The sequence below is a fragment of the Lontra canadensis genome, unplaced genomic scaffold (assembly GCF_010015895.1).
Source record: "Lontra canadensis isolate GAN:19392208 unplaced genomic scaffold, GSC_riverotter_1.0 scaffold38, whole genome shotgun sequence".
Taxonomy (NCBI): domain Eukaryota; kingdom Metazoa; phylum Chordata; class Mammalia; order Carnivora; family Mustelidae; genus Lontra; species Lontra canadensis.
Window position 1 is genome coordinate 13487691 of NW_022631032.1, and position 20556 is coordinate 13508246.

The 20556-nt window shown below is 37.4% G+C and overlaps 1 protein-coding gene across 10 annotated transcripts in view; it reads right to left on the reverse strand.

Moving 5' to 3' along the window:
• CEP63 (centrosomal protein 63) overlaps positions 1–20556 on the reverse strand; it is a 55425-nt gene that overhangs the window by 34654 nt on the left and 215 nt on the right. For 2 of the 10 annotated variants that reach the window (XM_032869656.1, XM_032869658.1), the window contains exons 1-5: positions 20276–20484; positions 11698–11766; positions 10373–10550; positions 2567–2662; positions 1391–1513 (exon numbers count right to left, since the gene is read on the reverse strand). In XM_032869656.1, coding sequence (XP_032725547.1) covers positions 1391–1513; positions 2567–2662; positions 10373–10550; positions 11698–11766; positions 20276–20436 — 627 coding nt within the window. In that variant the 5' untranslated portion in view covers positions 20437–20484. Of the gene's footprint in view, positions 1–1390; positions 1514–2566; positions 2663–10372; positions 10551–11697; positions 11767–20111; positions 20191–20275; positions 20492–20556 lie in introns of those variants that run through there. The other 8 variants (XM_032869657.1, XM_032869649.1, XM_032869651.1 and 5 more) reach the window with 7 other exon arrangements.

Consider the following 20556-nt stretch of genomic DNA (forward strand, 5'->3'; position numbering starts at 1 on the left):
GGGATCAGAAGATGACTACTTTGGTTGTACGTATACTGGTTGGGGGTACCAGCCTGTGACATGAAAATCAAAGATGCGGTTTTGAGATAGAAATAAAGGAGAATGGTAATGACTGGAAAGGAAGCAGTATCTGCACAGCCCTCTGAGTCTAAGCTCTTCAAATGCATAAAAACATTAAGATGTAGGGGCACCTGGGTGGCTCAGTGGGTTAAGCCTCTGCCTTCAGCTCAGGTCATGATCTCAGGGTCCTGGGATCGAGCCCCACATCGGGCTCTTGCTCAGTAGGGAGCCTGCTTCCCCCTCTCTCTGCCTGCCTCTCTGTCTACTCATGATCTCTGTCTGTCAAATAAATAAATAAAATCTTAAAAAAAAAGAATAAAAAAAATTAAGATGTAAAAGAATATTAAAGAAATTATGATTCTAAGTAGTAATAATTGCATTTCTGTGGGTGAAAGTTCACTCTGACAAATTGTAAGCAATCACAGAGAGATGCTGAGCAATGTTCCTCAAATTACAATCAGCCAGGGGAGGTGGATAAAATGCAGATTCCTAGATCTCATGTAATAACACTGGAGCAGAATCTCTCACAGCCTAAAGAGGACCTCGGGGATTCTTAGGGACATTGGAGAACCAATGGCACGGACAGAGGAGGGGAGTGGCAGATGAAAGGGAAAAGTGTGAGAGCCCTGTGCTGTTGTTTCATCTACCTTTGGCAGTGTTAACTTGCTGCCTCCCTTACATTGTTTGGGAATCGACATACACAATAACTGCAGAGTTACTTAGTCTTAATAAAAACAAAGTCAGCAAAGAGGGGGTAAAGGGCGTACTATATCTAAATGGGAACTGAGGATAAACAATCTGATATGCACAGTACTCTGTACAAAAAGCCATGTACTTTCAACATTTACTCAGCCCCAACTCTGTTGAGCCATAAGTAAGACAAGGACACTGCCCACGGAAGACTGCTAGGAAATGGTGGTCAATACTTCTCAATATTGGTATTCTGGGTACGATAACTCTTCCTGTATGGAATGGTCCTGGGCATTCCCTGGTTTAGTGCCCCTAGTTCCTGTCTCCTCAACACCAGTTTCTTTCTTTTTTTTTTTTTTCAACACCAGTTTCACTCCCAGTCATTTGCACAACCAAAGCAATGTCTCCATACGTTTCCAAATGCTCTCAAAGGGTAGTACTGCCCTAGTGAGAACTACTGATAGCTAGTAACCCCATCAGCCCCAGGGGACCAGATGATGACAGGATGTACCTCTGAAATAGCTCCACGGCAGTCCTGGAGATGGTAGAAAATCGGTTTCAGAACTAGGACTATTAGAAAAAGCACCTTCCTACAGGAAGGCTGACAACCACTATGAAGAAATTATTACTATGAACATACCTCTATTTTTCCAGTTAACCTCTCAATTTCAGAACGATCTTCCCTGTGATTTTTGGCATTTCCTCTGAAGTCCCTTATATGCTTTTTCTGTAGTTTTTCATAGCTTCTCTTCAGTCTGCCTAACTGTAGACACAGTTATTTCTAGACTTAAAATTTAAGAATTTGTAAACAGTGGTGGTGGAAGAAATTGGTATCATGAAAGCAAGAGCAGTGCTAAACAGTACTATTGAAAATAGACTGAGCATGTTAGATTTGCAAATTAAATACAAAACAATTCAAACCTGCATATAAAAAATAAACATTAGAAGAGAAAGATACTGCATCGAAGAAAAAAACTGAGGGAAAAATACTCTTTAAACAAAACTTTAGCTTTTATTACAATAGCCTTGCACTTAAGGACCCCATAAACCACACCCATGATAAAAGCAGCAAATAAAAATTCCTCCCCTGTGGTTCTTGAGCCATTCTCCTGTGGAACACTGATATTCAATAAGCAGGACAGGAGTATTTTAGAATTAAATAAAAATAAAAGCAGTGTTTTTTCCCAATCTGAGGAATAATATTAAATTGCTAGAATTTTACTTTCCTTATTTATCCCAAAATACTTCTGAATACATTGGATTCTCCATCACTTAAAATCTAGTAACTGATTTAACTCAAAAATTAAAATATCAGGGCACCTGGATGGCTCAGTGGGTTAAAGCCTCTGCCTCCAGCTCAGGTCATGGTCCCAGGGTCCTGGGATCAAGCCCCACATCGGGCTCTCTACTCGGGAGGGAACCTGCTTCCCCCCCACCTCCCGCCTGCATCTCTGCCTACTTGTGATCTCTGTCAGGTAAATAAATAAAATCTTTAAAAAAAACTAAAATATCATTATTTCAATACTGATATCAATATTGGTATCAGTATTTCATAGTATTATATAAAAACAGCTTTATTTCTTTCAGGTACTCAACTGAGAAACACATTTTAGAATCCCTGTTTAGATAGTACCAAACATATAATTTGATAAGACTCTTTTGCCTGGATTCACAGAACAGAGAAATAGATTTCTACCCCTGTGTCTCCCATGGATTATATACTTCCTACTTTATCAAGTAGAAACGGGCACATTGACAAAATTCTAGTGGTTAAAGAGAAAGAATTATACAACACATAATAGAATTAAAATCTCACTTCTTCATGTAGTTTCTTTAACTCCTGCTTATAGTCCATGGCCATCTCTTGTTTGACTTTTTCATGTTCCTCTAACTGTTGACGCAACATTCCAACCTAGAAGCAAAAAGGTAGTAGTATTTTTCATTACTGAAATTTATTGAAACAATACCCCTGAAACACAAAAAATGGAAATAACCTTTGTACTTATCCATAAAAACAAGTTTTCAATGGTATATGGTAATACCCCACTCCTTGGGAAGTCAAACATCTAATTATTTAATAAACTTTCTAAGATCTCTAGGTTTAAATGGAAACTTGGTGTTTGATTTATTCTCCCTAACAATTTTTATTTTAAAAAAAACTCATAAAAAATTAGATATACAAAGTTATAATAACATTGGAAACTAAGAATACTGAATAAAAATCAGTGAGGCTTCAAGAAAAAAATATATAAATTAAAGAACAGAATAGTAATGTCAGGTGGAAAGATACCAGGAGCCTAGAAACTTTATCATTTACCTCTCTTCAGAGAAATCAGTTCCACCAACCAAAGTAAGGACGCTATCCTAAACCATTCTTCAATAGTTTAATACCAGCCGCAGCTGGTTCATGACCAGCCCTCACCTCCATCAATACCCATCAGTCTCTCTCCATGTCTCTCCATAACTGGTTAGAATTTCATCTATTAATAAGTGAGGAGGGAGAGGGAAAATGGGGAATACTAGATAATAATCACAATATAGAATGGCAATTTCAAAACAAAACAAACAAGAAACAGATCTTAAAACTTCTCATCATTCACCTATATGTGGAATCTAAAAAACAAAACAAGCGAACAAAACAAAACAGAAGCAGATTCGTAAACACAGAGAGCTGGTAGTTGCCAGAAGTGAGGAAGGCAGGAGGATGGGCAAAACAGATGAAGGGAATTAAGAGCTACTAACTTTCAATTATAAAATAAATAACTCTCAAGGACAAAAAGTACTACATAGAGAATATAGTCAATAATACTATAATAACTTTAATTAATATTATATATTATATATTATATTACATAATTATATAATACTATAATAACTTTGGTGACAGATGGTAATTACAGTTTTGGTGAGCATTTCACCAAGTATATAAATATCAAATCACTATGTTGTATACCTGAAACTAATAAAATATTGTATGTATTAATTTAAAATAAAATACAAATATCAATCACCAAATACCTTAGCACTCATATTCTAATAAGCAATATCAATAAAGGAGAAAATAGAGGCATCTAAATCTTTGGAGCAATAAAAGTTCTCAACACACCCACAAAAATTTTGTAAGTACATAGGGTGACAGAGGGTAACTAGACTTACTGAGGTGATCACTTCACAATATATACAAATGCTGAATCATTACATTGTACACCTGAAACTAATGTTTTATCTTAGTTTAAAAAACCAGAAACAAAATTCTTACAAGAACAATTCAATTTTGCTGCATCTTTATAAACACCAAATAGTTGACTTTATTTTTACCCAGTTGGACAATTTTCATCTTTTAATGAGGCCACTGTATGCAATTACATTTAAAGGGCCTACAAGGTTTCCCCCATTATCTGAAAATAGAGTGTTCCTGTGAAACCTTTTGCAAGTCAAAATGGCTACAGCAAAGAAGCCGTGATCATTTCATGAAAGTAGAAATTCTCTTCAGGTTTCTGTCAGCTAGCGAAAACAGGTACTGATATAAGTCTTGCGTAAGAGCAAAGTGGTTATCAGGCGCACTTTCAGAGAGCAGGGAACCTCCCATCTGGATTTAAATCTCTCATCTTATTAAGTGCAATGTGTACCTACTGAGCTCTATGATCCAGTTTTCTCATCTTTCTGGCCTCTTTGGAAATGGCAACTTATCATTTCATTTTTCTCCCTTTATTAGATTATAAAATATGTACTCTACTAACGTATCAGTATATACTTTAAACAGTTCTCTTGAGATTAAAACATGGGTTTGCAACTTAATAAATCTAACATTAATTAGTCATTTTTACCAATTCCCAAGCAACTCAAGGACTAAAGAAATACTTCTATTCCATTTATCCCCCAACCAGACTTAAATGCCATTATAATTCTACATATATGTTAAACTGAAAATGCTACTATTGTTATATCCAGTCAATATTCACTCAGATTTACCCAAATATTTACTGTTGCCTTTCATTTCTTCCTTTATCTCTGGAGCATTGATCTGAGATCACTTTCCTTCTGCCTGAAGAATATTTAGTATTTCCTTGGTGTGGGTCTGTCAATGACAGATTCTCAATTTTTATTAATCTGAAAATGTCATTGTTTTATCTTTACTCTGGGTATAGATTTTTGGTTTGGCAGGGGGGAAAAGTCATTTCTTCGTAAGGATCATTCTATTGTCTTCTGGCTTTCACTGTTTTAGCAGACAAGTCAGCTGTTTGGAGCTGTCTGGAGATAATCTTTTTTTCTTCTTAAATAATGTTTTTTTTTTCCTTGATTGTTTTTCAGATTTCCTCTATGTTTTTTAGTTTTCAACCTAGGTAAATATTTCTTTTTATTTATCTTGCTTGAGATTCTCGGACTTCTTAAATACATGGCCTTCTTCACTTTTGGCAAAATCTTAGTTAATTTATCTTCAAATATTGCTTCTGTCCAGTTGCATTTTTTTCTCCTTCAGGGATTCCCAAAACACTCATATTATACCTTCTCACTGAATTTTCTTTCTCTTATCTTTCCTCTATATTTTCCATCATTTGTCCATGCTTTATACTAAACATTTTCTTCTGACCTATCTTCAAGTTCACTAATTATCTTTTAATCTTTAAGGCCTTAATTTCAGTTACTTTATTTTTCAATATTATAATTTCCATTCATTTTACTTTTTTTTTTTTTAATTTTCCACTCTTTCTTTAAGTGCTCAATCTTCTCTTTTATCTTCTAGACCACAGTGAACATAGCTATTGCAAAGTCGGAGCATGGTAATGCCAGTATCTAGATTTGCCATGGGCCTGTTTCTATCTTCTGTTGCTTCTGCCTTTTTGCATTTTTGTCGCTTGTCTTTCTGTGTCAGGGGTTACTTTCTGAGTGGGTACCAAGTGTGTATTTGCAAAATTATTTGAGGAAACAATTTAAACCCCAGAATGGTGTTTTCCCCCCTTTGGAGAAAATTTAAGCTTACTTTTCCCAAGTTCCTGGAAGCCTTAGCACTTAGGAGATGCTTAGGGACAGTGGCACTCTAAGATCACCTTAAACTAATTTCAGAAATTTAAATGACTGTGACTGAGTGGTGATTTCAAGAGGGCTTGTTTTATATCCAGCCCATCCTCCCTCTTAGGGTGCTGCCTTTTGGGATCCCAATCCAAAGTGAGGAGGGGTCAGAGCTGCCTTGGACACCAAATTATTTATTCTCTTAGCACCTTGAAGTTACCAAAAACCCCATTTAGTCTCTATCCTCTGAGCTACCTTCTCTAGTTTCAACTGTCCCAAGCCCTAGGCTCCTCCCTCAACCTCTAGCAGAGATCTTGGCCTGGTTCTTCCCTAGCTTGTTTAGCACTCTACTTCAAGCAGACTTTTTTTTTTTTCCTTTAATCTAGTTTATGTAGTTGGCCTCAGCGGGTGGGATGGCCCAAAATAACTAGCCTGTCCTTACCAGATGTTAAAATCTGAAAGATTCATATTTAACTGAAAACATCCTGAATAAATTTACTTTGAAAGCAGAATTCTATATCCAATCAAACTTTCAATCAGATGTAAAAAGAGAATAATGATATTTTATACATGTAAGTTCTCAAAAGTATGTTCTACCAAAAATGGAGAAATAAACAAAGATGACAGAATCCAAAGAGACAAAAAGGAGGAAAGCAGGAAAAACTTCAGAATAATGGTGAAGGGAGTTGCCAAAATGACAGCTATCCAGCTACCCTAGAGAATAGTTTATCCTTATTTGAAAACGGCAAGCTCCAAAAAGGAGGAGGAAGAAGAAGAAGAAGAAGAAGAAGACGACGACGAAGAAGGAGGAGAAGAAGGAGAAATAATAATCATAGATAGGTTACCTGATATATTTGAAGATACATAGAAGACTTACACTTGTGTCAGAGAGTTTGGGAAGAATCAGTTGTAGGTACATTTTTAAAAAGCAAATGAAAATTCCCAGGAAGACAAAAAATTGTTTAAGAAACAAGTTTATCATTATACTCTCTGACTCAGATGTGAATAATATTTACCATCTTAATGATGTAAATACTAAATGCTAATCTAACCAAAAATAAAGATCTATAATCCTGGCAGGATAAGGGGATGGGAATTTTATATAAAAGAGCAAAACTCATCTCTTATAGCAGCAAGTCATTAGATAAATAGCTAAAACTGAAAATTCAGAAAAATCAGTATTGAATGCCACTTAGAAACATGGGGAAAATACCAAAAGAAAGAACTAAAGGCATTGAAATGACTGCTTCAGAGAAGCCAGAATCCCACTTTCTGAGGGGCGGGCAGATGATTACTGGTTTTTCTTACCAGCCTTACAGAACCATTTTTCTTTTTATTTACTACAAGTGGAAAGCATACGTATTAAATGAGAAGATAAGATTGCTTAATTTTATTTCTGTACCAAGATCCAGTTCATAAGGGGCACTCACCAATATTGAAACTTCTTAAAGAAAAAAGGAGAAAAAGAGGTTGAATGCTGAGAGTGAGGAATGGCATTGGGCAGAGAAATAGGAGCTAAGGTTTGAAACTGCCAGTATGGATGAGAGAAGAAAGAGGTGAAATAACAGATCGTTTGAGATACAACTGAGTTTTCAGAGAGCTTTCTTAAATAGTAACTCACTCTTCACAACCACCCTGGGACATAAATATTATATCCCAATTTTACACATGATGAAACAGGCTCAGAGAGGTTAAACTATCTGTCCAAGGCCAATCAGCAGAAAAGAGAGAGAGTTAGGACTCCAAGTTCCTCATTCATTTCATCAGGTCAGCCTGTTCTGCATGGCATTAGGAGTTATCACAAGCAGAAACGGCCAAGCCCAACAATGTAATCAGAAAACAGCTAAAGCATTCACTTACAAAATGAACTGTTTATGCTAGTGCTCCTGCAAGCATGATCTGCACATAGGCTGGAGCTGATCACTACAGCAACCCAGCGCAAGATAAGGAGCTTGAGGCAGAATGTGAAGCAATGACATCACCAAACACACTGTTTAGTGCAGCTGGCATTTTTTTATGCAGCAAAACTTTCTATGAAGTGGAGGATGCAATATACTGATTCACAATCTGGTGAAAGCTTTCCATCTCAGTGTCGTTTGAGTAGCACTGGTTCATACCATAGCACGGCTTCTAGGCCTGGAACTTTCAAACAAATAAGAATGACAAAAACTTAAAGCTCTATTTTCTAACTCTTATATCAAAGTAGATTATGAACGTGTTAAAAACCAACACAATTTCACAGAAGAACTCTATGGGATAGAGTCCCATTACTAGCATTTGGTAAAAGCACTTTACTTCTAGAAACTTAATCAACTTTCAGCAACCCAATCAATGAAGCAGTAAATTGACCAGACAGCTACAATTCTAAATTTCTTTTATGTCCCCAGGCCAAAACTGTAATCTTCACATCCTTACCATGGAACCTATCCATTCAATCCCTTTAATTTCTTTTTAAGGTATTAAGTAATGGTAGTAATGCCCCTGAGATTAAAACCAAGCTACAGGAATAAGTTTAAACAGTCTCAGAGTGACTAAATATTCTCATAATCACACACGTGGGAATTTCTTTAATGGGTTTCTAACAAAATAAACAACTTAGGTGTCTATATATACATACAGTGTTTTTCTTAGCTAGGAAACAAAATCACTTTAACTTACTAAACAAAACTACTTTTGTTTCGCCCCAGGAAAAATAAAGAAGTGGTAGCTAAAGTAGCTGACCAGACAAGGAGGATTGACCCTACCTAAATTACAGTGTTTAAAAAATCAAGTATGATTATCATTCCATGTATTTTTTTGCCACCTTCTACATCTTTGCATGACGTATAATTTTAAAATACATTCTTTAAGGTCTACTCAAGTTTTAAAATAAATTCCAGTTTAGCAAATGACATTCACAGAAAACTGAATTTGATGTGGCCAATTGTATTCTGTACTGCTTTGATCCAAAGTGCAAACGGCCAGCCACTGAGAGATTCCCCTGACAAGCATAAAACACTTTTTATGAAGACTAATCCTTTCCTTGTTACATGAAACGTTTTTAAAATGACACTCTTGCTATGTGTCATCAAAAGAATCATAGTGTCAGTGTGTAGACTCACAGAAGTATCCCCGAGTAAGCTGAGTCAACAGTACTCATGTGTGGTGATTCTACTGGTAGCAAAGTCCAGCAGAGTGGGGCTTGGGACCGGGGCCTCCCTACAACTTTTCCAACCCTCACAAGGACATTGATGCCAGGCATTTAGAAGCAATTCTTGGGCTTAGAAGTGCTTTATGCTTTCCTTCCAATATTCCATGTTCTTCTTTTTACTGTACCAGCTAAACTGTGAGAAATCAATCAGCATATTAGTAAATTTTTCCCCCAAATCACCAATAACTAGTGGTGGTGGGATTGCAAGTAAGTTTTATTTTTCTCTTTTCTTTCTTTTCTCCCAATTTTCAACAAGGGCAAATAAAAATTTTTTAAAGGGTTTTCTGAATTTCGTTTTAAATCGAACCCAAAGAGGCAAGTTACTAAATTTTGGGCTTAACTTTTTTACCCTAGCCATAAAATGAAGCCAAAAGCAATGTTCACCAAACTCAAGTCAATGTTAATAAAGGCATGTAATAGGATAACGGCTATACACCCTCTACATTTTCTTAAAGAAGTTAGGTATTATATGTGTGCAAGGTAATATGAAATAAATATTGATATATAAATATAACTTGAAATAAATATTAATATTCTTATGTGTTTTCACAACAAATTCTTCTCCTAAAAGAAACCATGAAAATTAAAATTCACACTAACTTGACATACAAATGCTTTTTTCAGCAAATATTTAAGAAACATACTTAGGAATGCAAACTGGTATAGCCACTCTGGAAAACAGTACTGAGGTTCCTCAAAAAGTTCAAAATAGAGGTACCCTATGACCCAGTAATTGCACTACTAGGTATTTATCCAAAGGATACAAAGAGTGATCCAAAGGGGCACATGCACCCCATTTAGAGCAACAATGTCTACAATAGCCAAACTATGGAAAGAGTCCAGATGTCCATTGACAGATGAATGGATAAAGAAGAGGTGGTGTGTGTGTGTGTGTGTGTGTGTGTGTATGTGTGTGTAGACACACATACAATGGAATATTATGCAGCCATCAAAAAGAACAAAATCCTGCCATTTGCAACAATGTGGATGGAGCTAGAGGGTATTATGCTGAGCAAAATAAGTCAGTCAGAAAAAGACAAATACCATATGATTTCACTCATATGTGGAATTTAAGAAACAAAACAGATAAACATAGGGGAAAGGAAGGGAAAAAAATAAGAAGAAAATTGAGAGGGAGGCAAACCATAAGCAACTCTTAACTCTAGGAAACAAACTGAGGGCTGGAGGGAGGCGGGGTGAGGGATAATGTAACTGGGTGATGGGCTTGAAGAAAGGCACGTGATGTAACGAGCACCGGGTGTTACGTGCAACTGATGAATCACTAAATTCTATTCCTGAAACCAGTAATACTGTACATGTTAACTAAGTTGAACTTAAACAAAGAATTTTTAAAAAAAGAAACATATTTAATGTAAAAGCCAAGGTCAAATACCAAAAAGAGGAGTGAATCAACAGCTTTACCTCTTTGTGTTTCATATCCAATTGACCCCTAAGGGCCTTAAGTTCTCGTTCACGGATGTCCAGGCAAGTTTCGAGAGCATGTGTCTGCCCTTCCCATTCAGATTTTTTATGAGCCACCATTATGTCAATCTGTTTCATGAGTTCTTGTAGTTCTGCTTCACAGGATGTCAAAAATCCCCTGTAAATAAGAACATATGCTCATGATTTTTTCTCTTTCCTGTATAAAAATATAGCAGATGTAAACCCTGCTGAGGTAGAATGATGTCAATAAAGAACTTATTAGAGACAAAGAAAAGGATTTCTGAGCTTTTCCCTTCCATGTTCATATTAAGGTGATTTCTTATTCCCCTAAGTACCTTGCTTTCCTCTAATACCCAACTCTGAAGCCTAAGTCATTTGGTCAAACACAAGACTGATTTGTAAGTCAGGCTTGTGAGCAATGCTTCCACAACCAACAACTAGCACTTTTGTAATGTTTCAGAAACACTGTCAGGAAGAATCCAGGCAAGCTTGTCACATTTTTAGCTAACCAAAATAAAAGGCCTTTGAAGTGAGGAAGCTATTGGGAAAATGACAATACAATTTTAATAGCTGTTTCAAGAAACGCATCCTTGAGCCAGATGTATTTCAACTATTTCTTCCCACCTTATTACTAGAAACTTATTGCAACCGACCGTATTGTAAACTGACCTTCGTCCTTCACAGTTACAGGAGATGCCAGATATCTCAGAGGCAGAAAAAGAAGTAGACAAAGAAGTACTGGATTCAAACAGGTTTCCAGAAATAGCCACAGAAAGCTATAGCTTGGAAGGCTTAAATACTTTTTTATAAAAGCATTTGTTCTTAATGTACAAAACTTCTGAACTTCGACTTTTGCTTTTGAAGAGAAAATTGAGAGTGGGATGAAAGCAAGCAGCTAGCTCCACAATGCTGATATAAGGCAAACACCCCAGAGAGAGATGCTGTCCACAGACAGGATGTGGATCGGCTGAGCTTCCACTCAGCATTTTTGCTTCTATACCCAAAGCACAAAATGATCAGAGGCATAACTTGGATATGCTTTTTAAACTTAGGGAGAGGGGTGCCTGGGTGGCTCAGTTGCTTAAGTGACTGCCTTTGGCTCAGGTCATGATCCTGGAGTCCTGGGATCCAGTCCAGCATCGGGGCTCCCTGCTCAGTGGGAAGTCTGCTTCTCCCTCTGACCCTCCCCGTCTCATACTGTCTCTCTCATTCTCTCTCTTTCAAATAAATAAATAAAATCTTTAATAAATAAATAAACAAACTAACTAACTTAGCGAGAAGCTTAAGGTCAATAACAAACTTACCCTTCATGTCCCCGATTCTGTATTCCTTCCAACAAAGCCTCCATCACCAAATCCCCTTTGGTTTGGCAACTGGGAAAGCAAAAAAAAAAATGTCAGGAGAAAATACCTTTTTTAAGTTCTAACAGTCCAACTTAAAAACCTAAGAATGTGAAAGCACAGAATAACAAATAACTGAGAAAATGTAGCACTTCTTAGGATGACTGTAGAAGCAGTCAATGAACACCACTTCAAGAAATATTCAAACCAAATACACTTCAGGCTGAAAGAAAGTAACTTACAATGATCTGAATTGTGCTGATACTCTCACATGATAGCAATCATACCTCATTCTTGTACCCCTGTGAACCAGGGGGGCTAGAAGCAGAGGGACAGTGATACAAAGCCTCTCACAAAATGAGTGGAATTAGGGGTCACACACGTCAGAGGAAAAGTAGATTTTTTTTTTAAGAGACATTATAAGAAGATTAAATGCCCTGAGCTTGAACTCCTTGGTCCATCATGGGAGATCTTACACCCTTCAGATGACAGGCCGGTGAAGCTTCCTTGAACACTCTCCCTCTCTTCAAAGGCAACTCTATAGGCCGTCCCTCCTCTCTACTTCCCCACTGCTAGTCCTTAACAGGTGCTTTCACAGGAGTTACACCAATCTGGGAATGAGGTTTTTGCACACACATTTTCCTTACTATTCAGCCCTCAAGGGCAGAAATCTAATTGTATTCCAGCTAGAGAGCCTAGTGTTTCAGTATGGCACATGTTCGATGTTTTTGGCTGAACTTACCACAATTCCCCTCCCTCTTCCCAACCTCCTTGTACAAGCTGGTCATAGAGAAGCGTATAGTAGAGAAAGAAAGGAAGGAGACAGAACAGGCTGCCATAGAAAGGGAAAGACACACCACGAAGAAAGGAAGGTGAGGAAGAGAAGTAAAAGATCACTCTTCAATTCAGAAATGACAATAGAAGTACCCTTTGCTAAAAAAAAAAAAAAAAAAGTACCCTTTGCTGGTTTCTCACTTCTACAAAACATCAACCAATGTCAAACTACTTCTCACTCCTGAGACACTGCTTTTTTCCTTAAGCCTTCAAAGGTTCAGCCCTGAATTAGTCTTTAGGTAATTCTCAAAAGCTGTGGTGGGAGGTTCTACCCCTTCGTCCTAACGCCTCATCCAAAAATTACAATGCTCTGGAAGGGGATTTCTTCATTTAACAGAGAATTCAGTGTCATACTAACCACCAGATACACAAGGATGAAAGACATGCTCCTTTTCAAGGAATTAATAGTCCAGTATGTGAAAGAAAAAACTCACCCAGAATGTTCCCTCAGTATGATAAATGTAGTGACAAAGGTGAGGACAGAGTGTCCTGGAGACAGAGAGGAGAATGGAAGATTGGAAAATACAACTACTGCATGCTATTTGCATCCATTTCTAAAGTTACTAACGGAAGTATTTAACTATTTGTGCACAAATATGGCAGAGAGGCTTTTTCTCCAGCTGGCTTATCCTTCACCTTACACCAATGTTAAATAAAATAAACACCTAAAGATGGAGGTTTTCATGTTCTAATCCACCTTCTTTCAAACCTTGATATGGTCAATTACAGCACAATCCCGATTCCATGTCTTATTCTACTCTGGGGAGCTGCGAGGCAGTGCCCAGTCTACACAGTACCATGTGAATAAAAAACCCAGGAGAGAGTCCTATTCTGCAACTAAGTAGCTTTGTGTCCCTGGACTGCAGTTTTTGCATTTGTAAAATGAGCAGTATGAACTATAGTCCCCAAGGTGTCATGGCATTCTAGTAGCCAATGTCCACTGTAAGTAGCATGCTCTTGTCTACTGTACACAGATATTTATTAAATCTGTAAGAATTCCTAAGGATAGCGCTACTACAGACTTAAAAACTATCATCAGTAAAAGTATACTTCTTTAGGTCATTTCATTCTTAAATATTAATATATTTAGCAATATAAATTAGTAACACACAGTAATATATAGTAATAATTTTCTAGATGATATGATTAATAATTAGCAATGTTTACGACAGAAGGTAATAGTCACTGAGTGCACAACTGTTCTGCCTCCTACACACTGTTTAATTCATTCTTCACAACACTCATAAAAGACAGACACAATTACTTTGAGGAAACTGAGGCTTAGAGGGTTAAATAGGTTGACTATAGTAAACTACACATTAGAGTCATAGGATCAAACTTAAGCAGTAACTCCTAAGTCCCAACCAATGTGCAATCTTCATAAATTTTACAGGATTCCAGATCTTAAAATGCCTTCATCTTTCCTTTCAGTTTAATAGTGTCTTCTTGGCAATAAATGAAACCAAACGAAAAAGTCTGGGTACACGAAAAAATGCAAACTCACCACCATGGACACCAGATGGCAGTAACACAATAGTGAAAATAACCCACACCTTGGAAAATTGCCATTTCAGAAGTAAAACTAATGCTCCAAGACTAAAACAGAGATCTCTGTTTTTAAAAATTGGGGGGTGGAGGACCAGCAACATTCTCTCTAGAAAATGATCTAATGTGTAATGCGTTTCTTTACCAATACCTTCACCATCTATTTGAACAGCTGCCAAACACCACCAGTTCTCATTGTTTAGGATCGGGTAAATAGCAAGGGCTCGGGTTTTCTGTGGACTTTTCTCATCTGAGTTTCTCACAACTACATCATTGATTCCTTCCTAAACACACCGAGCCTCATTCACCTCTATATGCTATGTTACTCTGCTTTCTTCTTTTGCCTGTGCCATGTAATAGTGATGTAAAGTTAGATACTCTTTGTTCATAATAATAAATGCAAATTTACTCACCATTTGATAATCTACTACTCCTTGCCACTAATGTAAAATGCTAACATGGTTACCAAAAAACTGTGTAGCTCTACAATTGTCACTTCTGCAGTTAAGCCAAGACATCAACAAATATAACTTATTAATTATAACTCTTTTAAGTTATTTATTGTAACTCTCCTTTGGAATGAAGGCTATTTTAAATCAGTGAGATCTAGAATAGAAGAATTAAAGGGAACACAGGGTAGGAAGCAGGGAAAACACACTTTAAATCTTAGGGGAAAAAGAATCCAGATAGGATATCTAATAAAAGGCAAAGCTTTGAAATTCATTAGCATACTGGAATTTAAGAGCTAGAAAGGATCTGAAGGACTCCTCTTTAAACTCTTCATTTACAGATCAGGAAAAATATTCCAAGTATAAACCCATGATCAAATTACTCACAAAATGGGGCACAGGAAGAAAATAAAAACTCTGGATAGAATTGTGAATTAATGTGTACTAACAAAAGGGATATGCCTACTCAACGAGTCTCATTTAAAGGAGGGTAACAATGCTCTGTCCCTTACCTGTCTTGGCATTACCATGATTACAAAGATCTATGGCTCTGTCAGAATTACTATGGTTGATAAACTGGCTGCTCCAATAAACAATAATTTACCATTGCCCAGAAAGGTTCCTACTTAAACTTAAGGTGGAAAAAAAATCACAGATAGAGTAACAAAGAAATTTTCCAAAATAAAAGTGGAATTTTAAAATACTGATCAAACTATGGCACAAAATCCAGAAAGAATAAGGAGGAAGCTAAGAAATCAGAGTAGGTAAAAATACACTTTTACATAGGAAAATTGCCCTAAGTGAAGTCTAAAGGCCACAGTATTTGAAAGTTTCATCAGAGAGGATTATTTATCCAAATATATAAAAAGCTTCTAAAAATTGAGGAGAAGGGATGCCTGGGTAGCACAGTCAGTTAAGCATCCAGCTCTGGTTTCGGCTCAAGTCATGATCTCATGGGTATTGAGGTCAAGGCCCTGTCTGGCTCTGTGCTCAATGTAGAATTTGCTTGAGTTTTTCTCTCCCTTTTCCTCTGCTCCTCCCCCAAGCTCACTCACTCACTCTCTCTAAAATAAATAAATCCTTAAAAAATAATAATAAAATAAAAATAAAAATTGAGGGGGGAGAAAAGGAATCTATAAAAAAATGCACACAAATTATGAACAAGTAGTTCACAGAAAAAGAAATGCAAATGACCTTAAACATATAAGATCAGCATTACTTACAACAGCCAAGATATGGAAGCAGCCCAAGTGTCCAAAAGTTGACAAATGGATAAAGAAGAGGTGAGACAGATATATAGATAAATATACATAGACATAATGGATTGATATACATATTTCCATGGATATATACATATGACAGAATATAACTCAGCCATAAAAAATGAAATCTTTCTATTTGCAATGACATGGATGGAGTTAGAGAGTATAATGAGTATAATGCTAAGTAAAATAAGTCAGAAAAAGATAAATACCATATGATTTTAATCATATATTTAAGAAACAAAACAAATGAGCAAAGGGAAGAAAGAGACAGAGAGAGAGACACAAACCAAGAAACATACTCTTAACTATAGAGAACAAACTGATGGTTGCCAGAGGGGAGGTAGGTGGAGAGATGGGTGAAATAGGTTTGGGGATTAGGGAGTGTACTTGTCCTGATGAGCACTGGGTGATGTATGGAATTGTTGAATCACTATTTTGTACACCTGAAATTAATAAAACAATGTATGTTAATTAATGGAAATTAAAATAAACGCTTAAAATTAATTAACTAAAACACATGAAAAGATGCTCTATCTTGTTCACAAGAAGAGAAATACAAATTTAAAATACACAAGTTACCTTTTCTTCTGTATTTAGATTAACCAAAACTCAAAAATTTGACAATATACTCTTATGACAAAGTATATTTATGGGAAAAAGGGCCCTCACATACATTGTAGGCAGGAATGGGAAATGGTACAATTTCTATTGAGATTTTGGCAATACTTAGCACCTAAAAAATATGCCTTTACCCTTTGATCCAACAATGCCACTTCTAGGAAGCTTTCCCAAAGCTACAATGGCAAAAATACAAAATCACGTATGTACAAGGACACACAGTACAGCACTATATGCAACAGTTGCACACAACACAAATGCCTATCAACGGGGACTAATTGAATATTCATCTACCAGTGGAATATTATGAAGCTGTAAAAACAGAGAACATACTTCTTAGGAGGATCTACAAGGCATATATTACTAGGGGGGGAAAGCAAGCAGATAATGCATTTGTTTTTATGGAGGGATAAACCCAAGCTACTAAATATGATACCTATAAGAAAGGGAACTAGGGAGTGCCTAAGTGGCTCAGTCAGTTAAGCATCTGCCCTCTGCTCAGGTCATGATCCCAGGGTCCTGGGATCAAGTCCTACACTGGGCTCCTTGCTCAGTTGGGAGTTGGCTTCTCCCTCTGCCCCGCTTCTCTGCTTGTCCTTTCTCACTCTCTCTCTCTCAAAATAAATATTTTCCTTAAAAAAAGAAAAAGAAAGAAAGGAAGGAAGAAAGGAAGAAAGAAAAAGAAAGAAAACTAGGGTAGAGAAAAGAGGAATGAACACTAAACTTGTCTGGATATCTGTGTTTTATAGTACTAGTTTTATGTTAATGTTTTACATATAATAAATCAAATCCAAATGGGGGGGGAAAAGCAGTTTGGAAAAACTGGAAACAAAATGAAACAAATCAACTATCAATTAGATATCAAGGTGGAAAACTAACCATATAATAAAATGTTTCACATACCTTTAAAATGCAATAATTCTATGGTACTTGTAATCCATCCCAAGTGGAATATAACTAAAGATAAAAAAGAACTGCAAAGAAATCCTAAACACTATTCAGGAATCATATTGTTAATAATAAAATTGGTATAATCTGAAATCAATATATGTAATATAGGATAGGGGAAAAAAGTAATTACATTAACGATATTAGGTTCCAAGATTTTCAGCAAGACAAAAAGACCCAAACATAAAAACAAATATAAAAAATTACATTAAAATATAAGTATCAGTGCGAATTCTGTATATTTAAAAATATATGTATTTCCTAACTCTGGCCACTGTAAATCCTAGAACCACTGACCAACCTGGCACCATGAGCACCTCTAGCACCCAGACTAGGGTCTCTAAATACCATCTCCCACCCAAAGGAACCAGGGCTTTTTGGTAGCCATTAATGTATAAATGATGAAAGAACATGTTTTACCAGAAAATAGGGAAATGAATTATCAAAGACTACTGATCATGTGAAGATGGACAGGAGCCAACATAAAGAGGTGGCACTGACCAAAGGCAGAGCAATTTGAGTATTAAAAAAAAAAAGACTGCAACAAATTGAAACAGTTTAAATATAGTCAAGTCCATGAAGATTAAAAAAAAAAAAAAAAAGGCAAAACCCCTCTTGGTTACCTTTGGAGATTGGTAGGCCACCACCTCATTACTGTAGTCTGAAAACAGGGAAAGAATTAAGCATTCTTCTTGCCTTTCCTGTACAAGCTATATTTCATATAGCTGATGGCAGTCAAATAGCTGGTGGGGTAGAGTTCTTCTTCATAGAAGATTTTTAGCTAATACTGAAGGAATGATAGGATTAGAAAATCACCATTCTGCAATCCATAATGCAATAATGGATATAGGTGATCTAAATCCATAAAAAGATTTCACCATTAAGTGAAAAGCTCATCGGGAATTTCAGGATGGATGGATTGGGCTAACAATACCTGAACGCATTACACTCCTCAATCTTAACACAAGAGAGCTCAGACACTTCATGTCGCTCTGATAATTAATGCAATAGATTATCTACTGCATCACCTAGGAATCGTCTTCACCCCCACAAAAAAAATAAATAAATTTAAGGTTAAGTCTGATCTTCCAGAGGAGAGCTATTCAACAGAACTTTCTGCAATTATTGGAATATTTTATGTCTGCACCATTTAGAGGGTAGCCACGAGGCACCTTTGACTATTGGGCACTTGAAATATGGCTAACAAAACTAGGAAACTGAATTTTTAATTTTATTTCATTTTAGTTAATTTAAATAGCCAGAGCTGGCTGGTGGTTACCATAGTGGACAGTGCAATTCTAGATCTAACTACTGGTTTAAAGGGAAAGATGTACTTGTTAAAAGGATGTCATGCAGATGCATTAAGCTAAATCTAGAATACTGAGGGGGAAAAGAGACACAAGGGAACTGCCCTATTAAAAAAGATTTAAACAATGTATCAACCAAATACATCATGTGGACCTCTATGGGATTTTGATTTAAAGAAGCTAACTGTAAAAGGTCATTTCAAAGGGACAGATGGGGAAATCTGAACCCAGACTGAATACTAACATGGAATTCTTACAAATTTTCATAGGTGTGATGACAGTAATCCACTTTTATAAAACCAAAAAAGCAAATTTAGCTTTCAGAGGAAAAAAAAGAAACAACCTAAAAATAAATTCAATCTCTGCAACCTCTGTTCATGTTAGCTTCAGATAAATTTCAAATCAAGCTGACTTTTTTTTTAAAGTAGGTAACTCTGGAGGCACCTGGGTGGCTGAAAAGGTTAAGAAGACAACTCTGATATATCAGAGTAGATTAAGGATGCTGTCCAGCAGGCTACCACTACTACATAAATGAGAAAGGGAAGGACTAAGCAAAGGTCTTCTACCTTCTAATGGGAGGAAAATGGCACAGTACAACTAACATATGCAATTATTAGAAACAGTTTTTAAAAACCTGAATCTACATACATTTTTAAGGGCAGTGTGAATGTCTAATAAATGTTTATGAATCTCTAACCCATTTTAATTTCATTTTTACTATACTGATCACGGATAGTGACATAGCCAAAGGGCAAGAAGCTGCACAAATCTAAAGGCGGCACTTAATTTCAACTAAGAAAATACATGTATTTTGTTATACCATTAAGCTACAGCTATGATTAAGTATATGTAAATATTTGAAAGTAATATGTAGTTGATGATCCTTATTATGACTTCCTCTTCACATCTATAAAATGGAACGCAAGCACGAGGGGAACTCTGTAACAGCAGTGTACCCACCCTACAATACTGTTTTATTAAAGGAATGAAATTGAAGGAATTGCATGTAAGGCTCAATGAAAACTATTTCGTGCACATAAGGGTACCCTAAATGTAAATGAAGACCAGTCATTGACAGCAGACTCATTTTTACTCTGATGTTGTAAGGAATGTAAGAAAAACACTGATTCTAGATTTACTGTCCTCAAATAGCTTCCCGATTAAAGTGCTCCTAAGGAACTGTCCCTTTTAAACTCTCGGCCTATCATTTATCTCCCACCCCTGATTTGTATGGACCAATCCGCAAACGCAGGGCTTCTGAACTTCTTCAGTCCTTCAAGACTTCTGCCACATTTCCGTACCTCCTGTACTAACATTAACTCACTTTTTAAGACTTGCTAAAATTCCCCCCTAAGTGAACCGGCATCACGTGCGGTCAATGGCCTAAGTCACAACAATGCTGGGAAGCTAACCAGATAAGGCAGCCTAGGCGGGAGGGCTGTGCCGGGGGTCCCTCCTCTGCAAAGGAAGAGCGGCCCGCAGCTGGTTCCGCCGCGGTAGACGTGGACTCGGCGGCAGCTGCTCGCACCCCCCGCCGCCCTCCCGCCGGCCCGGCCTCTGGGGAAGGGCTGACCACCTGGCTGGCCGGTACGGCGCGCCGGGCAAGGCCATATCCGCCTTCGCGGGTCCGCAGGGCGTACGCGGGGAGGCCGACGGACCCGGCGCCGCAGCGGACCCGGGCCGGCGAGGGCGGGCCTGGTGGCCAGCGGGCTGCTGCGGAGGCCGGCCCCGGGCCATACGGCCGCGCAGGCCGCGGCGCCACCGCAGCCAGAGCTGCCTCCGGAACAGGACACGCCCGCCCCTCGCCAGTCCACCAGGCGCCCATGCGGTTATTGGGACTGCGCGAGCGCGCCCCCG